This window comes from Peromyscus eremicus, chromosome 7 (genome assembly GCF_949786415.1).
Source record: "Peromyscus eremicus chromosome 7, PerEre_H2_v1, whole genome shotgun sequence".
In the NCBI taxonomy this organism is placed as follows: Eukaryota; Metazoa; Chordata; class Mammalia; order Rodentia; family Cricetidae; genus Peromyscus; species Peromyscus eremicus.
The window spans coordinates 49298220-49322768 of NC_081422.1; the positions used below are offsets into that span (position 1 = coordinate 49298220).

Consider the following 24549-nt stretch of genomic DNA (forward strand, 5'->3'; position numbering starts at 1 on the left):
GCTTCTGAAAGCAAGTAATATGGTCAGAAGGGAAACATGAGAAGTGATTGTCAAGAATACAACAGCTTGGCTGGGGACATGGTTTTGCTTGGTAGAGTGCTTGCCTAGCATGCATGAGGCCCTGAGTTTGATCCCCAGCACCAAATAAGCCAAGTGTAGTGGTACATACCTGTAATCTCAGCATTTGGAAGGTAAAGGCTATATGGCGAGTTCAAGGGTAACCTATACTCCACGAAACCTTGTCTCAAAAAACAAAAACAAACATAAAAGAATGCAACAATTTAGAGTTGCAAGCACATACCATCAAGCCTGGCTTTTTATGGTTGCTGTGGATGCAAACGTCGTGCTCACATGTTGGTCACCTTACCCTGTGAGCCATCTTCCCAGCCCCCAGAGCTGAGTGCTCAGTGGAACTTAATACTAGTTTTGGACACATCTCTTGAGTTCTTTGAACCTACATTCCCTGTAAAGTTGGTAGACAAGAGGAAGGATTGAATTGGATGATAACAGAAATGCCTCTGTGACATGTGTTTGTCCTTAGGACTATACCTTCAGTTTGGGAGGGAAATTTAAAAATGGCTTATGACACAAGGATTCACTCGCCAACATACCTACTTCTGTTTTGTTTGTTTTCCTTGAGACAAGCTCTCCCGCTGTAGCCTGGCCAGCCTAGAACTTGCTCGGTAGACCACGCTGGCCTGGACGGAAACAGTCCTCCAAGCCTCTGCCTCCCAAGCGCTGGGCTACATACATGGGCCACTGTGCCCTGCTAGAACATCAATTTGTTTTTCTTCTGAAGATTCTTTTAGTTCTTAAATGTCTCTGTATGGCTATGGTGTATGTATAACTGCAGATGCCTACAGAATCCAGAAAAGGGTGTCAGATGCCCCTGGAGCTGGACTTACAGGTGAATATGAGCCACTCACTGTGAGTGCTGGAGACCAAACTCAGATCTCCTGAAAGAGTAACAAGTGCTCTTAACGGTGGAGCCGCCTCTCCAGCCCTAGGACATCTTCTTCTTCTTGCTCTTACTCACTAATTTAAGTTTTTAAACTTTATAAATAAAAATCAAGAAGCATAGACTCCATATAGAGAAACAGTGGTCTGTCTTGAGAATAGTAATTCAAATAAATGTCATTGTAATATGTCTCTCTCCTGGCTGTTATTTTTCCCCTAGACATAATGTCAACTGGAGATGGTCGACAGTCACGGGCTTTTACCAAACCCACTTTTACTGAGGTACAAGCCTCTGCACTGGTAGAATCAGTATTTGGGTTCAAAGTCTCTAAGATCCAGTCACTTCCTAGCTATGATGACCAAAACTTTCATGTTCGCATTTCAAGAACCAAAGACACTACAGATGACCCCGTTGAATATGTCCTCAAAATAAGCAACACGGAGTCTAGTCAGACTCCAGACCTGATTGAGATGCAGAACCATATCATCATGTTTCTGAAAGAAGCTGGATTTCCAACAGCATCTGTGTGCCGAACTAAAGGGGACAACACCATCTCACTCGTGTCCATTGGTAAGAGATCCCCTGTACATCGTATTACTGCATCTGGGCTACAGGTAGATGAAGCGTGGTGTCAAAAACAAGTTCACGCCGGGCGGTGGTGGCACATGCCTTTAATTCCAGCACTCGGGAGGCAGAGGCAGGCGGATCTCTGTGAGTTCGAGGCCAGCCTGGTCTACAGAATGAGTTCCAGGAAAGGCATCAAAACTACATGGAGAAACCCTGTCTTGAAAAACCAAAATAATAATAATAATAATAATAATAATAATAATAATAATAATAATTTTACAATTCCAAGTGGAGATATAGTTTGGAAATGATTTGAGTTGAGATCTAGTATAAAATTAAATTTTCTGTTTATAAATATCCTGATAAATAGTAACTAAGGTGCCTGTGAAACTCAGGAGAACATATTCTGTTCTTACTTAACTCAAAAAGATTAAATATGTTGCTTGGGATCGAACCCAGGCCCCTGCACGTGCTGTGCAAGCACTCAGTCGGCAAAGTCACTTCTCCAGCCCCGAGGGCGTCTCGTTATTTATTTCACTGGTTGCATACGCTGGTGCGGTGGTGCTGTGGTAAGAACGGAAACAGGCCATCAGGCATTTAAAACTCCGGTCCGTCATTGCTGTGTGTGTGAACTCAGACACAACACTTGAGTGCAAGGCTTTGTGCATTTCCCCTCCTACCCCCAAATTCCTTTTCCTTTCAATGGCAATTCTAAAGAAAAAAATAGCTTCTGTTGTCTTTTCAAGAATGATTGACAGGATGTGTCACTCCTTCCATCTAGATAGTGGATCTGAAACCAAAAGCTACTTGGTGAGAATGCTCACCTACCTCCCAGGAAGACCCATAGCTGAGGTTGCCATCAGCCACCAGCAGCTATATGAAATAGGAAGGCTAGCTGCCCAGCTGGATAAAACATTGGAGGTAAGATTTGGGGTCTTATTTTGTTTGTAAGGGATTTTTGTTTGTTTATCTTTTTGTTGTTGTTATTGTTTGTTTGCTTTGAGATAGAATCTCACTGGGTAGCCCTGGCTGGCCTGGAACTCACTATGTAGACCAAGCTAACCACAGAGATCCTCCTGCCTCTCTGCTTTGAAAGTGCTGGGATTAAAGGATTAAAGATATGTACCCCACCATATCTAGCTAGTGATGAGATTCTTAAGAACAATATACTTTATTTATTCATTTTCTTTGAGACAGGTCTATACAGAACAGGGTGGCCTCAAACTCACTGTGTCGCCAAAGACTACCTTGAACTCCTGATCCTCCTACCTCTATCTCCTGAGTACTGGAATTAAGGCATGTACCACTACATCTAGTTTATATGGTCTTGAGAATTGAGCTGCATGCGTGCTAGAGAAGCAGTCTACCAACTGCCCTACCTCCCCAGCAGATTTATTCATCTTTTTTTTATTCTTGGTGTCTGTCACTGTACATTTGACACACTGGAAGACTTATTTGTCAAGAGTAACTCCAAGCTTGTTCTAAAGTTAGGAGTACATTGGTCAGAGAGAAAAAGAGGAAGGAGGACATTCCAGGTGAGGAATGAGCACATGAAGTACAAGGAAGGACCATATTCTGGAACCGCTGGGTAATTCATTGTGGCTGCAATATATAAGGATTATAGATGAGGCAGACAAGAGATAAAATTGAAAATATAAGATGGAGTCAGATTCTAAGATACACATTCTGTGACAGTGAGGAGTCAGTCTGTCCCTAACAGTTGGGAGGCTGGTATAGAAATCTCTTCAGTTTGTGCCACCTAGACTAACAACTACATTGTAAGACAGGGCCTTCCCACCCTCAAAAAGTAAGGAGTCTCAGCTGTATCTTACAGGCAGCAGAGATCCTTAGGAGGTTTTTCTTCATATGCAAAACCTAATTACAGCACTCTGAGAGCCAGAAAGGTGGGGAACATCTAGGAAGCTGATTCAACAGTCAGATAATCAATAAGCAGTAAAAACTGACGAAGGGCTTGAGTTGGGGAAAGGTTGGATGTGGTGGTGCACACCTTCAAGCCCACCACTCAGGAGGCAGAAGCAAGAGGATCACCACAGGTTCAAAGCCAGTCTGGTCTACATAGTGAGTTCTAGGTCAGGACTCTACAGCTAGACTCTTGTCTCACAATAAACAAACAATTTTAAAGTTTCAAGAGGTTTAGAAGACAATGCAACCATTTGTGATTTATTCGGTGATTATTTTAGAGTTAAGCTCATGACCGGGGAAGGCTTGAGCAAGGCATGAATTCTAACCTAGACTTATTGGGATACAGTTCCATTCGGAAGCAAGAAGCAATTGTAAGAATTAAGTAAGAGAGGAAAGGGACAGAGTTAATTGTTTTATTCTCAGAAACATATTTGTAGTCTGCTAGAAATTAGCAAACAGAAAACAGAATGCTGCTTTATGTGGCAGTTGTTATACTTGAAATGTTTCTCATAGGAAGAATTTTTAGGGCCTTACTTTTGTTTTGTTTTTCTTGTTTGTTTTTTATGCAGTCTGACAGTGTTTACCAGGCATGGTGGTGTATGCCTGTAGTCCCAGCACTTAGGAGGCTAAGGCAGGAGGATTGCTGAAATTAATTCAAGCTTAGCTTTGGCTATGTTCTGACACCCTGACTAAAAACAAACAAAGATACTGAGAGTCTTTTGCCATTTAGTTGACATATTTAGGCCACTTTACTTTTTTTCCCAGTGGTGTATGTGTGACCATGTCCGGCTCCCAGGCTCCCACGTGGTTCTTGTGCTTGACTCCCACTGCACTTCCTGGAGGAGACGCAGTTAGGTTGATCGGAAGCCATTTGACTCTTTTGTGTCTTGATTGTAACCTTTGATAGGTGGGACCAGGCTGGGGTTTACTCTAAGAACTGTGTAATGTAAACCCCTTCTGAGTTCTCTGGATGTTTCCCAGAGTGGTCAGTAGCCACAGACACTGCTCCAGTCTTGTGTATGTGCCCGATCTCATCCCTTTCAGACCTTTCATTCCTCAGACTTAACATGTGGGTCACAGACCCAAATTCTCAATGAGGACCTGGTGTTCTCTCTGCAGCTCTGACCTTGGGAGTCTGTCCTACAAACTCTAGACACCTTGCTCTTCCTGGACTCTCAGCTCTATGTCTTCAACTCACTGAGCGTTCTGGGCTCTTCCTGGGTCTTCCCTCCACACTGAGTTCTCTGTCAAAGTAGTGAGTGGGGACAAACTCATTTTACTTGTCTGTTTTCATTCTTAATGCCAGTGATTTAAATTTTGTTCAGTGTTTTAACTTGCATAACTGGGCAAACCAAGTTTGTTACTCCTCTTACCAGAATATCAAGGCCATGTGACCAGCTACACAGTATTAATTTACCCTGCTATCCAAAAATAGAAATAACTCATTTATTTTCTGGTTTGAAAAAAACCTTAGCCGGGTGGTGGTGGCGCACGCCTTTAATCCCAGCACTCGGGAGGCAGAGGCAGGCGGATCTCTGTGAGTTCGAGACCAGCCAGGGCTACCAAGTGAGTTCCAGGAAAGGCAAAAAGCTACACAGAGGAGTTCCAGGAAAGGCAAAAAGCTACACAGAGAAACCCTGTCTCGAGAAAAAAAAAAAAAAAAAACACCTTTTAGTGACTCATTATTTAAGAAAAAACCAGTAAAAATACAAAGAAAAATCAAAAGTTGTCAGTACACCCATTCTCTGGAATTGACGTTCAATAAATATTTATCAACTTTTTCTACTGCACTCTGTTTGCTTATTCAACAAAAACTATTGCATATAGCTTTGGGTAGTAACCATGTTAAACATTTCAGTCAGAACACTTCGTATTAAGTTGGAGCAAATCCCTTAGTGGACGTTCATTAAAATGTCCATTCACGGGGCTTCAAAGATGATGCCATTGGCACAACCATCAAGATGTGAATTAGGATCCTGATACCCACATAAAGGAATGGCAGCTTATCTCCCAGCACTGGGGAGGCAGAGACGGGAGACTCTCCGGGGCTCTCTGTCCAGCCAGTCCAGCCAAATTGGCAAGTCCCGGGGTCAGTTAGAGACCTTGTCTCAAAAAACAAGATGGCTAAGCAGTGAAGATTCTTGCCACCAAGCTTGAGACTCACGTGGTGGAAGGAAAGAATTGACTCCCACAAGTTGTTCTCTGACCTCCACACTCATGCCATGGCACACTCACACACATACACAAGTTTTCTTATGTGTCTATGTGTGTGTGCAACATATATAATCCATGCACACGTGTGCACACACATACACATGTAAATAAATAATTTTAAAAAGTAAAATAAAATGAAGAGCGACTGAGGAAGGTGCCTAGTGTTGACCTCTGGCCTCCAGGTGTACACATGCACACATGAACATGTACACACACACACACACACACACACACACACACACACACATACACACAGAATCCACTTATGAATGTCAATATACTTGAAATTTAAGTAGCTATTTTACTTTCATTTGCTCACAACAGGGTCTTTCTGAAAAAGATTTATTTATCTTATGTGTGTGAGTGTTTTGCCTGCATCTGTGTAAGTGTCCTGCATGAGCCAGTTGCCTAAGGAGGCCAGAAGAAGGTGCTAGATCCCCTGGCACTAGAGTCATGGATGCCTGTGGATGCTGGGTGCTGGGAACGGAACTCCAGTCCTCTGCAGGAGCAGCAAGTGCTCTTAACCACCGAGCCATCTCTCTAACCCCTGTGACAGGGTCTCACTATATATCCCTGACCTGGAACTCACTGTGTAGACTGGATCGGCCTTAAACTTGCAGCAATCCTCCTGCCTCTGCCTCCTGAGGGCTGGGATTATACATGTAGGCCATCATACCTGGCTTAAGTGTATTTTTAGAAGATTTTTCTTCATATGCTAACCTTATTCAGAAAAACCTTTGTAGTGGTTACAATGCTCTGTATTATATCTATATTGTCTCTCTGGTGTCCTCGAAGTATCTCCCAAATATGCTGTTTCAATAAGTGTCTCTTACATCTTTCTCCTTTATCATTTAAAAATAAATGTGTTGTGCTATAACTAAGGTATACAGCATGTTGTGAGATACATATACATACATATACATACACATACACATACACATACACATACACATACACATACACATACACATACATATACATATACTAGAAGAGCTGCTATAGTGCCTGTCATCAGATCACTGCACTGACGGAGCCGTTTCCCCAGCCCAGGGATTGTTGAGTTTTTCCTATGCTGAAGCTTTTAGATTGATGTAATCCCATCTGTTTATTCTTGCTGTAGGTATGATAGTCAAGAAACCATTGGCAAAGCCATTGTCAAGGAGTTTTATGATTTCAAATCTTGGCATTTGGGTCTTTTGTCTATGTCTATTTGGGGTTGATTTTTGTATATGGTATAAGATACATGTCCAGTATCAAGCTGGGCGGTGGTGGTGCACGCCTTTAATCCCAGCACTCGGGAGGCAGAGCCAGGCGGATCTCTGTGAGTTCGAGGCCAGCCTGGGCTACCAAGTGAGTCCCAGGAAAGGCGCAAAGCTACACAGAGAAACCCTGTCTCGAAAAACCAAAAAAAAAAAAAAAAATACATGTCCAGTATCATATATATATATATATCTCCAGTGCTTTCCCTGTTGAAATCCAGTTTTCCCAGAACTGTATTACAGACCCTTATCCTCTCCCTCTTCCGATGATACTTAGTTAACTCCTGTACTTCATTCCTTCTCTCCCATGGACTCAGCTTAGCAAAAACGCTGACTGAGGACACTTAGCAGCCTTGGTATTCACTTTGTTAGATCTTTCAGCTTGTTAGTCTTAAACATTTACTACTTTGCTACTCTCATTTCTCTCCAGAGACTGTAAATAATTGGCCTTTTAGTAAATATTTGCTACAGTGTAAACTTTGGCCGACACACACCCCTCTTTTATTTTTTTAACCTGGCTGTAATGACTAGAATGAACATAACAGTACAGATTTTCTTTCTAGACAGAGTTTTTTGTTTTTTTGGGGTTTTCTGTGTAGTCCTAGCTGTCCTGGAACTCGCTCTGTAGACCAGGCTGGCCTCAAACTCACCTAAATCCACCTGCCTCTGCCTCCCAAGTGCTGGGATTAAAGGCCAGCCTGGTACAGATATTTTTATGAGGTTGTAACTTCATTTTCCTTAGGTATGTGCCCCAAAAAGGTTGAACTGAAGGGTCACATGGTAGTTCTGGTTTTAATTTCTTTAGTACTTTTCCATGCTGTGTTCTATAGTGACTGTACATTCTTGCCAACAGTATACACAGGTTCTCTTTCTCTGTATCCTCCTAACACTGGTTATCACTTGTATTTCTGATAGTATCTGTCTTCACAGGTGTGAAGTGATATCTCATGGTGCTTCCAGTTTGTATATCCCTGATGGTTGTTGATGGTGACCACCTTTTCAAATGCTCATTGAACATTTTTGTATTGTCTTTGGAAAACAAATGTCTAGTCTTTTGCTTATTTTTAAATTGAGTTATATTTTTCTTGTTATTGAGTTTACTATTTCTTTACAAATCTTGCATACTAGCACTTTCTCTACATCTTTTTTCCTGAACTATTGATTGAGATTAAGATTGTTGACTCTGTGTGTGAATATGTTCACGTATGTACATGTTATATGGGTGCATACTTACATGTGTGCAAGTGCTGGTCAAGGCCAGGGTTGATGTCCATGTCTTCCTTGATTGTTCTCCATGGTTTTTTTGTTATTATTCAAAATTTTCACATTTAGTGTGTGTGTGTGTGTGTGTTTATGTGTGTATCTATGCATACCATTGTGCATGTGTAGAAATCTGAGGCGAAGACAACTTACAGGAGTCAGTTCTCTTCTTCTACTGCATTGGTTCCAGGAATCAAGCTCAAGTCATCAGCTTGGCAAATGGCTTTTCCTGGGAAGCCATCTTACTAGCCCTCCACCTTGTCCTTTAAGATACGTCTCTCACCAAGCCTGGAACTTTCCAGATGGCCGCACTGGCTGGCCAGCAAGCCTCAGGGATCCTCCTGTCTCCATTTCTCAGTGTTGGTGTTTCAGCCTGTGCCTGTCATCAGATCACTGCACTGACGAGCCAGTTCCCCAGCCCAGGGATTGTTGAGTTTTTCCCATGCCAAAGGTTTTAGATCGATGTAATCTCAATTATGACATATTTGCTCTAGGTATGATAGGCAAGAAGCCACTGACAAAGCCGTTGTCAAGGAGTTTTATGATCTTGGCATTTGGGTATTTTGTCTTTTGGGGATTGATTTTTGTATATGGTATAAGATACATGTCCAGGCCTGGAGAGATGGCTCAGAGGTTAAAAGCACCAACTGCTCTTCCAGAGGTCCTGAGTTCAATTCCCAGCACCCACATGGTGGCTCACAACCATCTGTAATGAGATCTGGCGCCCTCTTCTGTGTACATAATAAATAAATTTTAAAAAAAGATACATGTCCAATATAATTGTTTTTCCTGTTGAAATCCAGTTTTCCCAGAACTGTATTAAAGAACCCTGTCCTTTCCCAGGGTATCTTTGTGGTGCCCTTGTTGGGCACTGCTTGGTACTGGGCTTTTAGGGTTATTCATGGATTCTCTGCACTATTCCCTAAGTTCTTTTGTCTGCTTTCATACCAGTAAAATATTATTTTTCCTTCTGTTTGTTTTCTGATGCTGGGTATTAAACCCAGGGCAACCTTCATACTAAGTACATGCTCTACCGCTGACGTATACGCTCAACACTCATACTGTTTGGGTTATGATAACTTTGTAATATAATCTTAAATCAGATTAAATTCCTCTAACTTTGCTTTTCTCCTCAGAATCACTCTGGATATTTGGAGTCTCATGATTTTATACAGATCTTAAGATGTTTTTTCTATTTTTGCAAAGAATGTTACTGGGATTTTGACAGGACTTTCATCAACTCGTTTATCACTGCTATCTCCTGTCAGCCTGTTTGCAGCTTCACTCACAGGCCTCTTCCTCCTGAAGCTTCAGCTCCTCTGTCTCTGCTTGAGATGGCAAGCACGTGACGAGCACTAGGTTGTTCAATGGTCACCTGCAGCCGTGCTGTGCACCTTTCTTAAGTTGTCATGTGGGCAACAGGAGAGCTCTGGGGACACAGAGAACGACTCTCCGCTTGCTGTTACAGTGCCTTCCGACACATTTTATCCCCGCTGCCTATGCCCTCACTGACCTCCGCCATGCTGTGACAGACGGAGTCCCTTAACCTTCCTGTAAGTACGAAGAGCTACGGTGTCTATGACACTGCATAGGTGTGCTGTTTCAGTCCTGTCCATGTGTCAGAGGCCCTGATTACTCTGTGGAGGATATAGTTGGGCCACTGAAGATTCCAGCAGCTTCCAGGCCTAGGGGATCCAGAGTAGACAGGAGCACTGACATCATAGGGACCAGAACTGAGACATTCATAAGTCACAGGACCAAATAATACTGGAATTTGATTGACGGATGGGTTGGAGGTCAGTCTCAGGAGATTCAAGTATGGGGAAGAAGAAAACACAGAGCAACCCAGTGAATAAGATTGTGATCTGAGCTTTGTACTAGAGGAAGCAAAGTGCTTAGGAAATGGGAGCTCTGGTGAGAGAGTGTGAGGATGATGACTGGGCGGTCGGCTGACGTGAATTAATAAAGAGCACTGGTTAAACTGCCAGCAATTCAGACTGCTGTGCAAGGAGCCAGAAGGAAAGGAAGGCCAGGGAAGTCAGGATGATTAGGTGCAAAATCCATAGTTTTGAATATTCAGACCTTTGTACTGCGGATATAACTCAGAGACAGAGTGCTTGTCCAGTGTGTAGAAGGCCCTGGGTTATCCCCCAAACAAGCAGACTAAACACAAGGCACTTGTGGAGCGCCAGCATTGTGAGGGTGTGTTCCCGGTCTCGGTCAATCCATGACTGACTGACTGGGGAAACTGAGGTCTGAGATCTTCTGTGGCCTGTTTGTAAGTGAAGGAGGGAGGTGGAACTATGATGTGTGTGACTCAGTCCAGTGCTCTTTCCTCTACTGCCATGAGAGCTGAGACAGTGTCGTGTGGGTGTGGGACAACAGTGCCAGCATTGTAGGAGCTAACCCTCGACCTACCTAAGTCGACTGTAGTGGAAACCCAAAGAGACTGTTGTATTTAACAGTGCTCTGTCTGTGTGTGCACTAGGATTAAAGGTATGTGCCACCATACCTGGCTTTGTTATATGTACTTGAAAAAAAAAAAAAAAAAGACGGGCCAGGCGGCAGTGGCGCATGCCTTTAATCCCAGCACTCGGGAGGCAGAGCCAGGCGGATCTCTGTGAGTTCGAGGCCAGCCTGGTCTACAGAGCAAGATCCAGGACAGCCACCAAAACTACACAGAGAAACTCTGTCTCAAAAAAAAAAAAAAAAAAAAAATAGAGAGATGGCCCAGTGCTTAAGGGCATATACTGTTCTTCTAGAAAACCCAAGTTCAGTTTCCAATACCCACATGGGTGGTTCACAACTGCCTGTGGACTCTGTGGGTACCTGCATCCACATGCACATAGCCACACAAGACACACACATACATGCTCAGTCATATACATACAGACAATTAAAAATATTAAAGGGAGGCGGGAAAGAGTTCAGTAAGTGAAGTGATGCTCCATGCTTCATGCAGAAGCATGAAGACTTTGAGTTGTCTTCCCAGAACTCGCATAAAAATACCAGGCAAGGCGGCAGTGCTTAATATCCCAGTGCTGTGGAGGGAGAGGCAGGAGGATTTCTGGAGCTTTGGCTTAGCCTCATGGGCAAGCTGCAGACCAACGAGAGACTTTGTCGCATAAAACAAAGTGGATGACTCCTGAGGAATGGCACGTGAGGTTGACCTCTGACCTCTACAGACCAGTGCACACATGCATGTGTACCCGTAAACACATGCACTCACCCACCCCCATACACACCGAATGAAAGTAACACGTGAGATTTGTAAAAAGGACGTTGAGTGGCACTGGACAGCCTGAAAGAAGAATTTCCCTCCTACCGTTATCTCCATTCAGCGTCAGTCCATCTCCAAGCCACTGCTCCTGGCATTTCAGTGCTTACCCTCGGTTTTTGGGATCAGCAGTGGCATCTACTCACTGGTGAGGAGATTGGAAAGTGGTTTCGTGAGGGACAGTTGAAGGAACTAGAGAGGTTTCATCTCCCGAAGAGAAGACGTTGAGGGCGCAGGTGTGCTGTCCTGTGAGCAGTTTCCAGGCCTGGGGGACCCAGAGCAGAAAGGTACCCTGTTACAGATGGACCCAGAGCATGGACACCACTGGAGAGGCCGACGTTAGCCCAGTGAGAGGAGGAAGAGCCGTCTTAGGGGACAGTGCCTCCCATGAATACGTTCCCGTAGAGAGCTGTGATATACTGGAGAAGGGGAGTGGTCAGGAAGTCTGCGCAGAGGGGCTCTTTTAGTGGAAAGGAGACTAACATCACTGTGGAAAGGGGCGTTCTGGAAGAGAGAAACGGCATATACCAAGGCCCTGAGGCTCCCTGGACTCCAGGGAGGCCAGAGTGACGGAACCAAGTGAGTAAAGGATACAGTGGAGAATGACAGGGGGCCAGCTGTGCCTAGTTTTACCACTGGGATCAAGGGTAGGACATTGCTCATGCTAAGGACTCTACCGTCTAAGCTACATCCTATCCTGTTTCTTGCTTTTCATCTAGGAATTTCATCATCCAAAGTTAAATCTTCTCCATCGAGAGAACTTCATCTGGAATCTGAAAAACGTTCCACTTCTAGAGAAATACATGGGTGCCCTGAGCCAGAATCGAAACCGGGAGATTGTTGAACAGGTCATTCAGCTGTTCAAAGAAGAAGTAATGACCAAATTAAGTCATTTTCGAGAATGTGAGTATTTTCCCAATCAAAGTTATGTACTTTTCTCAACCTTTAAATTGGCAAATTTCATACTGTCAGGAAAACGTGGAGGTACAACTTTAATTTATCACATTATAAGGTGGCCTCGTTTGTTCCTATTATTTTTCAAGAATAGTATCTTTACCACTCTTCAAATTGCTGTCTTTGAAGTTTTCTTTTGTTATTGTTTGGCCCGTGTAGTCTGGGCTGGTCTTGAATTCACAGAAACCCTCCTGCATCAGTCTCCTTATATAAACTTGACCAAACAATGCCAGTTTCCAAAAGAGGTTGAATGAATTCACACCCCTCTTACCAGGGTGTAGACATCCCCACTGCAGTACCATATTAGACATATTTTTTCCATCTATTTTCATATTCTAGTTTCTCATTGTAGTTTTAAAATACATTTCTCTATTTAGTTGGTCATTTATATCTATATCTATATATATCTTCTTGTGAAGTGCTATTAGAGTCTTTTGCCTACTTTTCTGTTGGTATTTTTTGTGTTATTGATTGATTAATGAAAGTTCTAAACATATTCCAGATAAATCCTTTGTAGTTATATGTGTACAAATGTTTCTCCCATTCTGTGGGCCAATTTTAATGATTCCAAATATTTTAATCTTAGTGGAATATAAGGATAGAAGTTCTTCCCCAACATATTGTCAGTAACATTTCATCATCCTACATTTTATGTTTTTTGCATTTTATATTATGTCTATAATCCATCAGATTTTTATATACAATATGAATTTGTCTTATAGATAATAATTTTTCCCACCATTGTACATTACAGACACCTTTTCCTCTTCTCTGTTTTGTAATACCACCTCTGTTATGATCAAATGTGATTTGGATTATTTTATCCTTCTGGTCTAGTTATTTATCTCTACACCCATACAATAAGTGTCAGTTTAGTTTATGTCTCTGTTCCATTGTTCCTGATCCCCTTCCTCCCTCCAAACAGTCCACCTTCTGTAGGTGGATTTGCCCTGTCCAGACTGCCTGCTCTCAAACTGACACTGAGACTTAATCTTACTTACAAATGCTTGGGTGATAGCTCAGGCTTGTTACTAGCTAACTCTTACATTTAAATTAACCCATATTTCTTATCTATGCTTTGCCATGTGGCTCATTTTCTACACACCCTGATTTTTCAGCAGCTGGCTGGCTTCTCCTCTGACTCTATCTTTCTTCTTCCCATCATTCTCCTAGTTTGGTTGTTCTACCTATAATTCCTGCATGACTGCAGGCCAATCAACTTTTTATTAAGCCAATCCAAGTGACAAACCTTCACAGTGTACAAAAGGATTATTCCACAGCAACCTTCTGCTTCCATGAAACATGTATCCCATTACCCTCTCCTTCCCCATATACTCTCTTCCTTAAGATCCCTTCTTCTCTCTCTTGGGCTTCCTTCTAGATTCATGTCCTACAAAACACACACACACACACACACACACACACACACACACACACACAGAGAGAGAGAGAGAGAGAGAGAGAGAGAGAGAGAGAGAGAGAGAGAGGAAGAGAGAGAGAGATTAAATCTAGAGTGTACATATGAGAGAAAACATGCAGTATTGTCTTCCTGAGTCTGGTTTACTTCACTTTAATATAATAATCTCCAATGCATCCATTTCCTAGCAAATATCATGATTACATTTTTATTTATGGACAAATAAAATTCCATTATGCACGTGTAACATGTTTTCTTTATCCATTTATCTGTTTTTTTAAAAGATTTATTTATTATGTATGTGAGTATTCTATCTGCATGCATGCCTGCGCACCAGAAGAGGACATTAGATCCCACTATAGATGGTTGTGAGCCACCATGTGGTTGCAGGGAATTGAACTCAGGACCTCTGGAAGAACAGGCAGTGCTCCTAACTGCTGAGCCATCTCTCCAGCCCCTACATTTATCTGTTAATGGATATCTAGGGTGGTCCCATTACCTAGCTATTGTGAATAGTTGAGCAATAAACATGGAGTGTATCTTTGTGTATACTGATTTTGAGGCTTCTACTTTAAAGTAACAATCATTTATATTCACATGTCAATAACCAAGAAAGATCACACTCCACACCACCTCTTTAAAAAAATAAAGAATATAGTCCAGCATATTCCTAGATAGGAGAACTTGTAAGTGCCCTAAACATTACTACACAATTTTAATTTCTGAACTTTAATTTTTGAATAGAATAGAACATATCTTCCCATTTTGTTCTTTTATATGAGTCTTAACTGCCAAGTGTGGAGGCAGAGGCACGGAGATCTCTCTGAGTTCAAAGCCAGCTTGGTCTACAGAGCTAGTTCCAGGACTGCCAGGGCTACACAGAGAAACCCTATCTCAAAAACAAAACAAAACAAGAATATCAACTATTTTTTCCCCTTTGTATTTCCAAATCAGTTTTAGGATCAGCAAGCCATATGTTTAAAAAAAAAAGTCCATTGATACTTTGGATTTCGATTGCTTTGTAGTTAAATTTGAAGAAAATGGTGATTACAGTATATTTATATTTATAAAACTAGTCTAATCTATGAACAAAGTCAGTGTCTCCATTTACATATACCCATAGGAAATCTTTGTCCCTAAGATATAGATAGACAAGTAAACATGTAGACATTGAGTTTTATAAATGTCCCTAATAAGGAATTACACAATAAACATTTTAAAATTGTATTGTTTATTTGGGGATGCACATGCTGTAGCACATGTGTGGAGGTCAGAGGACAGATTGAAGGGCTTTGTTTTCTCCTTCTACTTTGTGGGTCCCTGGGTTGACCTCAGCTTGTCAGGCATGGCACCGAGTGTCTTTACCCATTGAGCCCGCTCATTTGACAGCACTGTAGGTCAATTGCAGGACTCTGCGCATGCCGGACAAGTACTCTGCCACTCCTATATCTCAAGCCTGTACTCTTCTTCATTTAATACGTTTGATTTTAAAAATACTAATATTTTATTTCATGTTCCACGTTGTGTTTGTTGCTGATATTTTAAAGTGATGCTTTATTGCATCCATGAGAGGGTCTCCACAGGTGTCGGCCAGGGAAATGAGCCATGAGAGGTGAGAATGAAAACTCAGTTCAGATTGACTTTGTCAACCTGGATCAAACCTAAGAGAGTCTGATGCCAGGCAGTTTATTGTCAGTACATTTAAACACAGTACAATTTGGGGGGGGGGGTTTCCTGGTGTAAGTAATACTCTCCCCAGTGCACAAGGAAGCATAATTACATCAAAACTCAACTCAGGGTACATATCATTCCTTCCAAAAAGATGGGTTCTAGAATAGGCTACCTGTACTAGTTTAAGGTCCTAAGGAAGGATCTGACCTGGTCTCAGTCATATAGAGAGCATAGAAGTCATGTGAGCTACTAGCCGCCTCTGGTGCTGGTTGTGGGAGCTTGGGGAGCCTCTGGATATACAGATAATGTAAGGGTCATTTAGACTATTAGGTATCTCTGGTCCTGGTTGTGGGAGCTCTGCGGGGGCAGGGTAGGGGATAAGGGGCTGGCTGTAAGGCTCATTTAGATTACTAGCCTCCTCCAGTCCTGGTTGTGGGAGGTTAATGTGGCCTGGCCCAACAGATAACACAGATCACCAGGCATTCCCAGATTTCTGGATGGAAGAACAAGTTTTATATCTTTCCCATTGGAAAAAAAGATCCTGCATGCTTAACATTCCTGGTTTCTCTAAAGATATATTAGCACAAGGATCTTTGTGCTGTGCTCCTAACACATCCATACATTTTATTTTTCATTTATATTTGTGTGTGAGTGAGTGAGTGTGTGTGTGTGTGTGTGTGAGTGTGTGTGTGTGTGTGTGTGTGTGTGTGTGTGTGTGTGTGTGTAAACCACATTCAGGTAGCCATGGAGGCCATAAGAGGGTATTAGATCCCCTGTAGCTGGAGTACCCACCCCATGTGGGTGCTGGGAACCAAACTCAAGTCCTCTGGAAGAGCAGGAAGTGCTTTTAACCATTGAACTATCTCTCAAGCGCCCAACATCAAACACATCATTTAAGTAATTTATCTCAAGATGCTTCAGAACTTATATGTGTATAACAAAATCATCTGAAATGTCCTATAAAGGAAGAATTTTTTTTCTCTCTCAAGTACAGGCTTTCCATATAGACCAGCCTGACCTTGAACCTACATTCCTCTTGGTTCAGCCTACCAAACTTGAATTACAAGTGTTTTAAACCACGCCAAGTGAGACAGCTCTTGTATTTGTTTTATCTCACTAAGCATTCTTGCATATCTACCCAAGTAACTCTTACAGTGTTAAATTATTTTATTTATTTATTGTGCATGTGCACACATGTGCATGTGCGTGTGTGTGTGTGTGTGTTTGGACATGCATGTGCCGGGGTATGTTGAGTGGAATTCACAGGGCAACTTTTGAGAGTGGTCTGTTCCCCCACTTGTGAGTCCTGGGGATGGAGTTCAGGATATCAGGATTGCACAGCACAAGCACTTTTACCCAGCAAGGCTTCTTGCCGATCCTCAGTGTTTAACTGTTGACTGTGATAGCCAGGCATGGGCGAATGCCTTTAATCCCAGCACTCAGGAGGCAGAGGTAGGAGGACTTCTATGAGTTTGAGGCCAGCCTTGTCTACATAATGAGTTCCAGGACAGCCAGGGCTACATAGAGAGACTCTGTCTCAAGACCTTGTTAACTGTGATGTTGCTTTAGTTTCTTGTTATTGTTAACATCTTTTATATGGTTAAGGAAGCTTCCCTGTGTTTGTGGTTCGCTAAGAATTCGTATAAAGATGCATGCTTATTTCTCCTTACATCTGTAAGTCTTGATTGCATCTAACATTAAATCAACATTGCATTCCTAATTTAAACCCAATGTGGTCATTGTATTGTTTTTGTTCCTCTCTTTATTATGTATCATCCTTTTCAATTTGCTAATGTTTTATTATGGCTTACATCTACGTTCCTAAGAAACAGTTCCTTACAGTTTTCCCTTTATAATATCCTTGTATGGGCTTAGACTCATAAAATTATTTAGGGAGTTTTTCTGTCTTAGTGATTATAAGAGTAGAGTGGGGCTAGCAAAATGGCTCAGCTATTAAGAGCACTTGCTGCTCTGCCAGAGGACTGGAGTCAGTTCTTAGCACCCATGTTAGGTGGCTCACAACCCCTTGTACTCAAGCTCCAAGAGATCCAGTGTCCTCTTTTGGCCTGTGAATGCAGCTACACACAATGTGGCATACACACACTCAAATATAAATTTACAAAATAAATACTTATATTTTTAGAACTATGACAACATTTTCTTTTTGTACTGTTTGAGGTAATTTTCCACTGAGTCAGTTTAGTACTGAGCATGGTGGCACCCACCTCGAACCCCAGTGCTTGGGAGAAGACAGAAGGATAAGGAGTTTGGGCTTATCTCCAGCTACATAGCAAGTTCAAGACCAGCTTAGCTACATGAGTCCCTGTCTCAAACAAAAAGCCCTAGAAATGATTAAAATTAGCAATTTTATTTCTTTAATATATATATAGCACTATTTAGATTTTTGCCATATTTAACAAGTTGTACTGTTATAGAAATTTATTTAAACTTCGTATTTATAACTACAAGCTTTTAACACACCTTTAAAAAAATTATATTTATCATTTATTATTATCTACTTTTTTACTTTTTTGAGATTTCATTTTACTTTATATGTATGAGTATTTTGTTTACATGTATGTCTGTGTACTACATGCATGCAGTACCCAAGGGAACCAGAAGAGGTTAGTGGATCATCTGGAACTGGAGTTATTGCCAGTTGTGAGCCATCTTGTGGGTGCTGGGAACAGAACTCGGGTCCATTGGAAGAACAGCCACTGCCCTTGACCCCCGGAACCATCTTTCTAGCCCTATTTACTTATTTTCTAACCTGCTCAGGTCTTTAGTAGTATCTGTCCTTCTGTTCTGAATGCAGATTGCTGGCACCTCTTCTTTTTCCGAGACAGGGCTTCTCTGTGTATTCCTGGCTGTCCTGAAACTCACTCTTCAGACCAGGCTGGCCTGGAACTCACAGAGATCTGCCTGGCTCTGCCTCCCAAGTGCTGGGATGAAAGGCGTGTGCCACGGCCACCACCACCACTGCCCGGCTGGGGAAGGGCATTTTCAAGACCCTCTTTATTGCATCTTAAATTACTCATATTATTATCTGTTTTTTTTTCTAAATGGTTCCTGTTTGCCTTAAAAAAAATTCTTGAAATAGGTGCTTAACTCATATTTTTGTGTTCTTTTTCTTTGCCCTTATTTGGACTACAAACACAAAGTTAATTAGAGCATAAGTCTTGGTTTGTGATGGCCTGCACCCATTTTTAATCCAAACATGGATGATGTTTTCCTTAGCTTCCTATGGTGATATTTTATTTGTACTGAAATGTGATTTTATTTGTATGTTAATAAATAAAGTTGCCTGGGGGTCAGAGCTAATAGCAAGCCATAGCAGAGCTGGGCGTTCGTGGCGCATGCCTTTAATCCCACAACTTGGTAGGCAGAGCTAGGTAGATCTCTGTGTGTTCAAGGTACAGCCAGCATTGGAGACACATGCTCCAATGTGTGTCTGGAGGTCTGTACAGACAGGCTGTGACGAGGCAGTCACGTGGTTGGGTTTACAACCAATGAGAAGGCAGAACAGAAAGTCTATATAAAGACAAACACTCAGGAAGTAGGTCTCTCTTGTCTGAAGAGGCTAGCTGCAGCAGGCGGGTAAGGCTCTTATCTCTGATCTTTTGGCTTTCTTCTTTGCATTGGTTCTGTGTTTCTTATTTAATAAGACAGTTGGTTACATCTATAGCTTCCCTTCCTCCTCCAACCACCTCCTTTTGTGTGTATGTGTGTGTGTGTGTGTGTGTGTGTGTCTGTGTGTGTGTGTCTGTGTCTATTTGTGTTTGTGTGTGTTGAGAAAGAGTCTTGCTATATAACCTTGGGTGGAACTCATTGTGTAGACCAGGCTGGCATCAAGTTCATAGAGACCCATTTGCCTCTGCCTCCCAGTGCTGGGGTTAAAGGCATGCTCCACCATGCCCTGTTCTTTTTTTGCTGATATTCAAATTTAAAGTTTGTTTGTTTGGGAAAAGGTGCTGTTTGGCTTAAGACTATAAAAACCTATTCCAACTAGGGATAGTGGGGCACAGCCACAAGCCCAGCCCTTGGAAGGCTGATACAGGAAGATAGAGAGGGAATTTGAGGCCAGCCTGGAATACATGGCAAGAGAATGTTTCAAAATTTATTCTATTTTGAGATATTTATTATTTATCAAAGAATATGTTGTTAATCTCTTTTAAATTGAATATAATATATCCCATTCTTTTTACAGCATTATTGGGATATAATTCACAGAAGACACAATGTATCCATTTATTTGTACAGTTCCATGATTTGATATATCCTCAGGGTTGTGCAGACATTGAATATCTAATTGTAGAACATTTCATTTCCACAATGAGAACCTTGTACCCTGTAGCAGTCAGTTCTATTGCTTTTAAATTAGGAAACATGGGGTCAGTTTTTGTTTGGCTCTTTTTCTGTTCAATCAAGGAGGTGATATTAGATTATTCCTCCTGCTTTGTTTCTTATTATTTCTGTTTGCTTTATGCTGCCACCGTTATGTGGTCTTCATTATTGCTCATCTTCATTATTGCTGAAGCCACTTTTCATCAGCTGCCTGGATGTCTTAGTCAGCTACCATTCAAAGCACTGCTTTTGGAAATATAGCTCTCTACAGCTATAAGAGAAACTGCACACCAAGTCCTAATACATAATTTCCATTTAGTTTTAGATATTTTGTAATTCATTTTAGAGTATCTTCTTTTCATCATATTTAGAGATATAAATTATTTTCTCCATAATATGATGAACTTTTTAGTTATCTTTTCATTGCTGATTTCTGCTGTAATTGCATTTTGGTTAAGAAACATATGTTAGCCAGGCATGGTGGTATACACCTTTAATCTGAGCACTTGGGAGGCAAAGGCAGGAGGATCTTTGTGAGTTTGAGGCCAGCCTGGTCAACATAGGGACTTTTAGGACAGCAAGGACTACACAGAGAGACTCTGTTCCAAACAAACAAACAAAAATAAAACATATTATATATCACTGTTGTCCAATAGGATTCCATAAAGTAAATGTCTATCTTTATTGTCCAGTGAAACAGTCATCATGTGGCTAGTGAATACTTGAAATATGGCTTGTACAACAAAGGAACTGGGCCATTCCATGTTATTTAATCTTTTTAAAAATGATTTATTTGTCTTTTTATTTCATATGCACTGGTATTTTGTCTGCATATATGTCTATATGAATGTGTTAGATCTCCTGATACTGGAGTTACAGACAGTTAGGAGCTGCCATGTGGGTTCTGGGAATTGAACCCAGGTCCTCTGGAAAAGCAGTCAGTACTCTTAACTGCTGAGCCATCTCTCCAGCCTCAAATCTTAATGAATTGAAGTGGCTATCTGTAGTTATTAGCTGTGAGTTTGAACAGAACAAGTTTATATGACTTCAGTCGTTGACATTTATTTTATAATACTTAAATCTTTATAATGTGATGTTTGTTACATTTTTGTAAAAACTCCATGTTTGATTAAAGTGAAAATATATCTGTAATTTTGGAGTGTGTGCCCATTAAGTTAAGTTTGTCAACCATGTTGTTGTTGAAATTTTCCATATCTTTTACTGATCACTTTTGTCTGTTTGTTCTAACAACCACTGAGTAAAACATACTTTAATATCCTGTGGTGTGGATTTTCTGTTTTTCCTTGTATTTCTGTCTAATTTTGCTATATATATTTTGAATTAATTCTATGCTACATTTGTGTTTCAGAAATGTATAATTTAAACTGTATGGTTTACAATAATGTTCATTGGTATTACTCAATGTGATACATGTTAATTAAGCATAATTTAGACAAACCTAATCATATAGAGGTTAACTGAGCATGATGGCTCCCACCTCTACTCCCCACACATGGGAGACTGAGGCAGAAAGATTGTCATGAGATACAGGCCAGTTTGAAACAGTTGTCTGTTTCAATAAAAAACTTATTAAGTTAAAAAGATACGCTCCGTATCACCTAATTATTATAAGGTATGCGACTCTCAGTGGTTTGTTGCTTGTGAACAAACTAATAACTTCTAAATTCTAGACAGTAGTTTAAATCAGTGTTTTTCAAATTGCCCACGATAAAGACAAGTTTGGGGTTTTGTTTTCTCCCAACATAGTGCAGTTTGATGCATGGTTCTACAGGGCATGTCTGGGTCATAGTTTGTACCACATGCAGCTAACTACACTAGACAAACTCCAAGTGGACCATGTTCTGATCAACCAGGCAGGGCCATGTATCTTGCTCTTGGATGTCAAATTGCTAAAAACATTTTTTTTTTCTTGAGATTTAATTATTTATTATGTATACAGCGTTCTGCCTGCATGCCAGAAGAGGGCACCAGATCTCATTATTAATGGTTGTGAGCCACCCTGTGGTTGCTAGGAATTGAACCCAGAGTCTCTGGAAGAGCAGCCTGTAACCTCTGAGCCACCTCTCCAGCCCCACTATAACAACACTCTCGGCTGGCCTTGAACTCACAGAGATTTGTCTGCCTCTGCCTCCTGAGTCTGGGATTAAAGGTGTGCATCATCACAGCAGGCCTATCAGAACTTGTTAAGACCTAGATATAAATAAAGGCCCATATGTTCCATGTAAGACCTATAATGTTACAAACGTGATTCTGTTCCTTCTCAACATCTCTGGCTTTGAGCAGTCCTCCAGTTCGGGAGTTTGCAAGGACCGCAGTCTGCCCCTTACCCTCTGCACTGATGAGAAGCGAAAGCAGAAGAGCCAAGCTCTGCCTGTGTCCTTTCCACGAGAAATGGCTTCAAGAAAACAGAGTTTGTTCTTTTATCTCTTAGTTTTGCTCATCAAATTCTCTAGGTGGCTTTAAAAAGAAAGAGAATGAGTTGGTATTTTCAATAACTTTTTACGCGATTTTTCTAATTTCAGGTATCAATCACGGTGATCTTAACGACCATAACATCTTAGTAGACTCCAGCAAGTCAGCCTCTGGAGACGCTGTGTATCAAGTCTCCGGGATTTTAGATTTTGGTGACATGAGCTATGGCTACTATGTATTTGAAGTGGCCATCACCATCATGTACATGATGATTGAAAGCTCGAATCCTATACAGGTCGGAGGTCACGTCCTTGCAGGGTTTGAAAGTGTGATCCCTCTGACCGCTGTAGAGAGGAGTGCTCTGTTTTTACTTGTGTGTAGTCGGTTTACTCAGTCCCTTGTCATGGCCGCGCACTCCTGCCAGCTGTACCCAGAGAACAAAGACTACCTCATGATTACAGCGAAAACTGGATGGAAGCATTTACAGCAGATGTTCGACATGGGCCAGAAGGCCGTAGAACAAATCTGGTTTGAAACTGCCAAGTCTTATGAATCTGGGATCTCCATGTGACCAGAGAAAAGTTTGTATTTCCTTGGCAATCAAAACTCAGTTAGGCCCAGATCAAATTCATGAAGGATTTTCCTGCAGAATTAAAAATGAAATGGTAAAACAGATCCATTCTAAATATGAAGAGGCAAAGAAAGGTCTAGTTTTCACAGCAATCTTAGGGCCGCCTTTTACACTTAAGAAAGTACTACATTAGAAACACTTTCCTAGTGTGCCAGACCCTGGGCTCAACCTCAGCACTACAGAAAAGAAAAACACATGCACAACTAAGCAAGTCTTGTTTGCCTGTTACATGAACCATACATGATGATGTGTGATTTGTATTCTGTCTCTCAAAGTCTAGTCCAGTCCTTAAATCAATAACTTTTAAACTGAGAAAAGAATATATATGTATAGCTATATTCACATATTTTAAATATTCCACATATTTTAAACACCTAGCCTACACAGTACTAGTTCCGTGAACTCTGACCTCACCTCTCTAGAATCCCATGGCAGTCTGTCTTTTTTGTGCCATTTCACTGTCTTTCCTGCTTCTGGTTGTGGAGTCATCTAGCCTGTGTGGACATTTGGCCGTGGCAGAGACCACGAGAGATTTATGTCTGTGTGTCTCTTCTTGTACCTGTGGTAGTGCCTTTCCCACAGAAAAGTCTTTGGACACATTTACAAAGTGAACACGTTCGAAAGGAAAGATGTTGTGGTGCCCTAGGGGAAAACACGGGTGGGAGTCACGAGAAAAACATTTAAGACCATTGAGAGAGTGGCTGCAACTGGACCTCCAGAGACAGACATGAGACAACTGTAGAAGTGCATGGAAGCAGATGCAGACATCAGGCAAGGCCACCAACCCTGATACCAGCAAGGCTCCTCTGCAGATAGGGGCTCACATACCGCTTGTCTTAAACGCCTCGGTTCTCACAGTCCTCCTGTTCAGCCTCCCAGTGCAGGGCCATAGCCATACACCAGATGTTCTTCATTCTCTATAACTGATTCTTTTTATAGGGATCTGTAAAATTAGTGAAATGAAGCTCATTGCACATCTGTCTTAAGTTTTTTTGTTTTTGTTTTTTTTTTTTCTTTTTTCGAGACAGGGTTTCTCTGTGTAGCTTTGCACCTTTCCTGGAACTCACTTGGTAGCCCAGGCTGGCCTCGAACTCACAGAGATCCGCCTGCCTCTGCCTCCCGAGTGCTGGGATTAAAGGCGTGCACCACCACCGCCCGGCTCTGTCTTAAGTTTTACCTCAGCATTTCCTTTACTGATTTCTTTTCGTGTCTCTCTAAGCAGCTATTTACTTATTCTTGTAGGGTGGGCTTTTTTTTTTTTTTTTTTTTTCCTGTATTGAGAGCGGATTCCACCATGTTATCCATACTGGAATCAAGCTGTCAAACTCCTGGGCTCAAGTGATAATCCTGCTCACGCAGCCAAGTAGCTGGGACAGTAGGCATGTTTATCACACTCGGTCCATTCTGTTTGGCTTAACCACACACTTTCTACAGATACTTCCCCCATATCAGTCAGTGAGCCCTGCTGCTTTAACAAATCAGGATTTTGGGTCAACAACCTGGAGTAGCCCTGTCTTTCCTGCTTTAAGTTTTTCAGTAGTACATACTCTAACCCAATGTGTATTGAACATTATTTAATCCAGAACAGAATCATATGGATATTCTGAAAACAGCCTTTAAGAGCTGAATTGACGGGCTGGA

General features: G+C 41.6%; 1 protein-coding gene across 1 annotated transcript; it reads left to right on the forward strand.

The window, feature by feature from the left end:
• Positions 1–1182: 1182 nt before the first annotated feature.
• On the forward strand, positions 1183–23118 carry Hykk (hydroxylysine kinase). The gene is made up of 4 exons (XM_059266917.1): positions 1183–1528; positions 2307–2446; positions 12178–12361; positions 22388–23118. Exons 1-4 carry the CDS (start codon positions 1183–1185, stop codon positions 22846–22848), a joined length of 1131 nt encoding a protein of 376 aa, XP_059122900.1. The 3' UTR covers positions 22849–23118.
• The last annotated feature ends 1431 nt before the right edge of the window (positions 23119–24549 follow it).

Excerpts from the sequence above, each read along its gene's own strand:
- Hykk (XM_059266917.1), top strand. The coding sequence starts at position 1,183 with ATGTCAACTGGAGATGGTCGACAGTCACGGGCTTTTACCAAACCCACT. Across the intron at positions 1,529-2,306 it reads CATCTCACTCGTGTCCATTG|ATAGTGGATCTGAAACCAAA; the intron begins GTAAGAGATCCC and ends CCTTCCATCTAG. Across the intron at positions 12,362-22,387 it reads ATTAAGTCATTTTCGAGAAT|GTATCAATCACGGTGATCTT; the intron begins GTGAGTATTTTC and ends TTCTAATTTCAG.